This window comes from Triticum aestivum, chromosome 2B (genome assembly GCF_018294505.1).
Source record: "Triticum aestivum cultivar Chinese Spring chromosome 2B, IWGSC CS RefSeq v2.1, whole genome shotgun sequence".
In the NCBI taxonomy this organism is placed as follows: domain Eukaryota; kingdom Viridiplantae; phylum Streptophyta; class Magnoliopsida; order Poales; family Poaceae; genus Triticum; species Triticum aestivum.
This window is the reverse complement of record NC_057798.1, coordinates 683,996,437-684,003,499: the sequence shown is the minus strand read 5'-3', so window position 1 is coordinate 684,003,499 and position 7,063 is coordinate 683,996,437. Positions and strand designations below refer to the sequence as shown.

At 48.5% G+C, this 7,063-nt stretch overlaps 1 protein-coding gene across 1 annotated transcript; it reads right to left on the bottom strand.

The window, feature by feature from the left end:
• Window positions 1–3,843: 3,843 nt before the first annotated feature.
• Window positions 3,844–6,189, bottom strand: LOC123046701 (protein REVEILLE 7). The gene is made up of 4 exons (XM_044470115.1): window positions 5,936–6,189; window positions 5,520–5,700; window positions 4,990–5,411; window positions 3,844–4,825 (listed from the first exon to the last, which is right to left on the bottom strand). Exons 1-4 carry the CDS (start codon window positions 5,948–5,950, stop codon window positions 4,196–4,198), a joined length of 1,248 nt encoding a protein of 415 aa, XP_044326050.1. The 5' UTR covers window positions 5,951–6,189; the 3' UTR covers window positions 3,844–4,195.
• Between the last annotated feature and the right edge of the window lie 874 nt (window positions 6,190–7,063).

Sequence of the window (7,063 nt, the reverse complement as noted above, 5' to 3'; positions counted from 1 at the left end):
CGATACACATCTACGATCAATAACAAATAGCGGAACCTGGATGCTCATATTGGTTCCTACATATTCTACGAAGATCTTTATCGGTCAAACCACATAACAACATACGTTGTTCCCTTTGTCATCGGTATGTTACTTGCCCGAGATTCGATCGTCGGTATCTTCATACCTAGTTCAATCTCGTTACCGGCAAGTCTCTTTATTCGTTCCATAGTGCATCATCCCATAACTAACTCATTAGTCATATTGTTTGCAAGGCTTCATATGATGTGCATTACTGAGAGGGCCTAGAGATACCTCTCCGATACTCGGAGTGACAAATCCTAATCTCGATTTATGCCAACCCAACAAACACCTTCGGAGATACCTGTAGAGCATCTTTATAATCACCCAGTTATGTTGTGATGTTTGATAGCACATAAGGCAATCCTCCGGTGTCCGGGAGTTGCATAATCTCATAGTCGGAGGAATATATATTTGACATGAATAAAGAAGTGGCAATAAAACTGAATGATCATCATGCTAAGCTAATGGATGTGTCTTGTCCATCACATCATTCTCCTAATGATGTGATCCCATTCATCAAATGACAACACATGTCCATGGCTAGGAAATTTAACCATCTTTGATCAACGAGCTAGTCAAGTAGAGGCATACTAGGGACATGGTGTTTTGTCTATGTATTCACACATGTATCAAGTTTCCGGTTAATACAATTCTAGCATGAATAATAAACATTTATCATGATATAAGGAAATATAAAATAACAACTTTATTATTGCCTCTTGGGCATATTCCCTTCAAACAGATGACAGGTCTCTCACCATGATGAACAGCTCTCATGTACATGAACATGCGCCATGCTTGAATCACAACAATCAGTGTTGCTGCCTGAACTACCAGCCTCATCTGTGCGTCCATAACCTAGTCAACATCGAGGGTCCATTGAGCATGGGAAAATCGATCCTAACAACCGACCTAACATACGAGAGAGTGGGTGTTGCTTACCGACATCAAAGACGAGGATGACAAAGGAGGGGCATTGCTGAGTCAAGGATGACCCGACGATGGCCAACTGGGAGGGGAGCACCAGCTTCTGCTCCTGCCGCGTCCGCCGCCGCTGCCGCTTGCGCAGATCTGATTCATCACCGTTGATGGTGAGGCTAGAGGAAGTGTATGTCCTAGAGGTAGTGGTGACCGAGTAATTGGGGGGGGGCTAGATTTGGTGTCGTGCCGCCGCGCCTGATTTCCACCTCCTGCCATCCTCCCTCGTTTTTGGGTTGCTCCCGCTTGTGTGAGCTTCCACTGCAATGAGCCTGGCTAGATGAAAACTGCCGATTCAAGGGTTGCCTGCGAGCAAGGCTTTGGGCTGCTTTAAGTTTGTGGCCCAACTCGGCCAGGTTGGCCCTAATGCGGGCAACCAAACACGTCATTTGTGCTTTTGTAGGTTGCTTTTCATCTGCTAGTCTTTGATTGAAGTTCACCGGGGGATGGGGAGAAAACATACAATGCAATCATTCATTGCTCATATATTTCCATTCATTTAGTATAACAAATACAATAGTAGGTATGGAGTATTCAGTTCTTTTGCCATGCTTATTCATCCAGTATAACGAATTCAATAGTAGGTATGGAGTCTTCGGTACTTTCGCCATGCTTAAACATGGACCCTGATAGATTCTGAACGTTCAGATTTTGAGCATGGCAACCCGAACATTTTTCATTGCAGCTTTAGTTGACGCGAGGTAGCAAGTTTAGTTGATAAACATGGCAATTTTGTCTGTTAACATTGTGCAAGTCGGGCATCGGCGTTCATTTGTCAAAAACAATAGTACAACTAATAAGGCCTTGCGGCATTCTCCTGCCATGCGATTGATGAGAGTTATGCTATAATTAATTTACATCAGGGTGATCGATCCTACTACAACTACGACAAAAATATATAGGTCAACGTCGACCTCTGAACCTCCACCCAACCTCTAAACCTCCACCAGTGGGGCGAGATTACAGACGCCCAATGAACACTCTCTGTTGCATGCCCTCCAGAGTTACAAGCAGAGCCTCATCATCTCTTTATCCGCCTCCTCCCTGGGAGCATGGGGCTGCATAGCCAACATCTCCTAGGTAGAACTTACCATAGGGAATGCTGATGCCATCAGGATGACTCATGTTGTCACTAAGAATGTTAGCATCATGTGCTGGCTGGCTGGGAAGGGTCAGCACATAGGTGAACTTCAGATCGAAGTCAACAGAAACATGCGCATTCTGGCTTATGTAGTGCTCCCTCCTGTATGCTGCAGAGTGTGATCTCGACACTTTGGCAGTGATATGAATACCATCTATTGCCCCAATGCAATCCTGGAATGGCAAATGAAGATTGTGTTAGTTCTCACCTTGAACAATACAAGCATATCAAGCCACATACTGTTAGTACTCACCTAGAAGTATGGATACCATCTTGGATTAGTGTGAATCTTGGTAGGAGTCTGGCCGGTTGGTGAGTTGATCATCTCTCCTCTGAGCTCCCCAACAGGATAGACCACTTGCTTGAAGTACCTTGAGATGGTCTCAATTGATCCCCTGAACGTGTTGTGTATAACTCGGAACCTCTGGTTATGGCCAGCAACATAGAGGAACATGGCCACTTGCTCGTCCATACTGGTGTGGATGCTATCTTACAGCAGCCTTTTCCTCCTGAAAATCTAGACAAGTCTGGCAAATGGTGTTCTTTTCATTCCAAGAATCCACATGGCCTCTGTGTCATCGTAGTTGTAGATGTAGTTCAGATTGGTGATCCTCTTCTGCTCCCACATAAGCATTGGAGCATAACAAATGCCAGGTCTCTCACCATGACGAACAACTCTCCTATGCATGAACATGAGCCATGCCTGAATCACAAGAATCAGTGTTGCTGCCTGAACTACCAGCCTCATTCGTGCTTCCATAACCTAGTCGACATCGAGGGTCCGTTGAGCATGGGGAAATCGATCCTAACAACCGACCTAACATACGGGAGAGTTGGTGCTGCTTACCGGTATCGGAGACGAGGACGGCGAAGGGGGGGGGGGGCATGGCTGAGTCAAGGACGACCTGACGGTGGCCAACGGGAAGGGGCGCACCAGCTCCTGCTGCTGGATTGTGCTGCCGTCGCGTCCGCCGCCGCCGCCGGTGGTAGGCTAGAGGAAGTGGTTGTCCTAGAGGTAGTGGTCACTGAGTAATTGCGGGTGAAACTAAATTTGGCATCGTGCCGCCGCGCCCGATTTTCATCTCCCGCCACCCCCTCGTTTTCGGGGTGCTCGCATGCCCGCGAGCTTGCGCCGCACTGAGCCTAACTCACTGGAAACTGTCGATTCGAGGGTTTCCAGCGAGCCAGGCTCTGGGCTACTTTAAGGTTTGTGCCCATGCGAGCTAGCCCGCCGCTTATGCAACCAAACACACTTTTCATGGTCCAACTCGGCTTGGTTGGGCCTAATGCGGACAACCAAACACGTCCTTTGTGCTTTTGTAGGTTGCTTTTCATTTTTCATCTACTAGTCTTTGATCGAAGTTTACCGGTGGGTGTGGAGAAAGCATACAACACAATCATTCATTCCTCATCTATTTCCATTCATTCAGTATAACAAATACAGTAGTAGGTATGGAGTCTTCGGTCATTCCTCGTCTATTTCCATTCATTCAGTATAACAAATACACTAGTAGGTTTGGACTCTTCGGTTCTTTTGCCATGCTTATTCATCCAGTATAACCAATACATTCTTTTGCCCTGCTTATTCAATCATTATAACCAATACAGTAGTAGGTATGTAGTCTTCGGCTCTTTTGCGAGCATAAATACGGACCCCGATAGATTTTGAACATTCGGATTATAAGCATTGGTAACCCAAACATTTTTCATTGCAACTTTTGTCGACACGAGGTAGCAAGTTTAGTTGATTTTGTCCGTTAAACATTGTGCAAGTAGGGCATCGGCGCTAAGTGCATTTGTCAAGAACATAGTACGTACAACTAAGAAGGCCTTGCGGCATTCTCCTGCCATGCCATTGATGAGAGCTGTGCAATAGTTAATTTACATCAGGGCGATCGATCCTACTACAACTACGCCAAAATTATATAGGTCAACGTCGACCTCTGAACCTCCACCAATGGGGCGAGATCGCAGACGCCCAATGAACACTCTGTACCTCAGGCCTTCCATGGTTTACAAGCAGAGCCTGGTCATCTCTCTATCCGCCTCCTCCCTGGGAGCCTGGGGCTGCATCGCCTTGGTCTCTGCCGCGCACCTCTTGTACGGCATGAACCCTCGCTGCTGGACCAAGGTCGGGCTCACACGCTCTCTCAAACCTGCAGCATGCACCACTTCGTCGTCGCCGCCGACCGCTCCCGTGCATGATTCTGCAGAATTCCTGGCTGTTGTTTCAGCCACGCTGCTGGAGGCCGTGTTCAACGACGCTTCCCTCCGCCTAAGCTCGGCGGCGGCTTCAGAAGCCTGTTGCTGGTGCTGTTGACCTGCCTTGGGGCTCGACGGCACGGGGTACGGCACACTTCCATTGTTGTAGCCGAAGAAAACTGCACCCTGAGGAACATAGTACATGAACTGCTGCGAGTTTGCCAGCCATGGGCTCCATGTGTTTGCCTCTGGTGCACTGGTGGGTGTCTCGGCCGAAGTATCCAGTTCCATATCCGCGGCAGTTTGCAGGTCGCAGGTACCAGGGCTTGGCAGCTGGTGTGATTCATTCACAACAACTGTCTTCCCAAACAGCTTCAGGACCGGAGCATCGGACGTGTTGTCACACACCACTTCTTCTGAAGTACTACTGCCCTTGGATTTCTGAAACACACAACCAAGAAATTCATCAGAATTGGAAAGATTGAATAATTCCATTCAGTAATAATAATAAAAGAGCTGCTAGTGTGTTGTGTTGATATTTTGTGGACTTGTTAAGATCGGATAGCTATATCTTGCAAGATATTATGCTTTTGCTGGGAGTATACCTTAGCATCATTGGTTGGTGGCGCTTGCACAGCGACCTCGGCGGTCCCCGTGCTCGGCGTGGGGCATCGCTCTTCAATGTCGATGGTCGAGGTGTCGCTGTCGAAGCTCTCGGAGCCCAAGCCTATCTGCGAGGTGGTCACCACGGATGTCGGCGAGCCATTCCCCTGCTCACACATGGACAGCTGAGGCTTGTCGACCCGCAGGAGCGCGGCATGGGCGTGCTTCCCCGGCTGCGCGCTCCTCAGGTTGCACGGGTACGGGTGCACCGACTTCCTCTTGGGCCGCGGCGGCGGGATCTGGATCGGCGGCCCGGCGCCGGAGCTGCTGCCGCCGCTGTCCCCGGACGAGTCCCGGGTGACCTTGGAGAAGAATTTTTGTGCGTGGCTCCTGATCTGCACGGCCGTCTTGGTGCCTATGTGCTCTGCGGAGTGGAAGAAACCATTTGTCAGATCAGAGGATTTTTTTATTTTACTCTGATGATAAGATAAGGTACCATCAGACATAGAAATTCTTGGGGAAGAAACGGTACCTTGAATTCGGCGCCAGGCGCGGCCATGGAGCTGCATGGCTTCCAGGAAGAGCTTGTGCTCCTCCTCGGTCCATTTCTCCCGCTGCTTGGTTATCATGTACGGCTTTCGCGCCTTGGGGAGGCGGGCCTCGGCCATCATCCGCGTATCGCTGCCGGAATTCAGCAGATCCGGCTTGGTTTCCTTGAGGAAAGAAAAGGAGACGATCTTGTTAGACTCGATTCGAAGGGAAAACTTCTCTAATTAAGCATCAATTTTCTGCTTGGTCAACAAACTGTACTGCGAAAAAAGAAGGAAGATATTTCCAACAAATATCTAGCATATTTAGGGAAAACAGTTGTGCGACCATGGATCTTCCATGAACAACGTTCTACTGCCAATTGAAAACACATCTGAACAAAGATCGAGCAATTAGTACCTGAAAACGAGCCATGTCTCTCTTTAGATCCTTCAGAATCGAAGCACCGGCGAAGCCAAATCTCGCTGTGACGGAGAAGAGAGCGAATTTCAACAACTCCTAATCTTCGTTGTTGTTGTTGTTGTTGTTGTTTTCCTTCCAAGGTGCTGCTTGCCGATGAGAGCAGAGCAGGAGCGGAGCGGAGGAGGGAGAGATGAGAGGAGGAAATGAGGAGGCGTGTGCTACGACGAGGAGGGAGGGGAGGGGGGAGAAAAAGGGCTCGGCCAGGGGTGCCACCTCGGACGGGATTTTTGGTCGCTTTACGCTTTTCCCCGGTGCGCTTTTCTGACTCGCGCAAATATCCTAGCGGCCAAATTCGGGAGGCCGCTCGATTCTTGTGGCTCTCGCTGCTTCGCTCACCTGCCACCGCTCCCTCCCACAGTTTGTTCGGTAGTGGAAGACTACTGGCAAGGGAAGGCGAGGTCACGTCTCGGTGACGGTACGTGGCGCCTGTGTGTGGTGTGGTTAATCCATGTGCTGTGCTCCCGTGGGGTGGGGTGGGGTGGGGTGGGGCTGCACGAAACCAATGCGTCTTCGTCCTCACCGTTCGGTGACTGTCTATCCATCATCTCTTTTTTCCGCTTTGTTTCTTCTTTTCCGCAAAACTTCACCCTTGGTGCGCGCGCGTTTTACCGACACGTCTGATGGATGTGTTTTGTTAGGCCAAAATTTCGCCAGTCAATGAGGGTATTGGCACATCTCGAATTTCGACTTGTGTTCTTGGTGATCAATCCAGCTTTCCTTTTTGCGAAAAAAGTGTTGGTGAAGTTTTGGGCGTGCTGGTTTTCCCTTTTTGGAAGAGACATGCTACTTCTCAGCCGTATGGGAATCATAGTCGGCCAAGCTACATACATCAAGAATTGTAGCCGTCTAATGAGAATCATGTGCTACTTCTCTGTTTGATCTTGTCATTTAAATGAGACTTTATTACTAAAAGGGTGACAAAAGTAAAGATAGGTTGGTTGAATGAACACTAGAAAAAAAAGAGGCTAGAACGGTTCATTATTTAAGTTGATTGAAATATCGTATACGAAAAACGGGGCCTTAGAAATAACCATTTTTCTTATAATCACATACTCCCTACAGTTT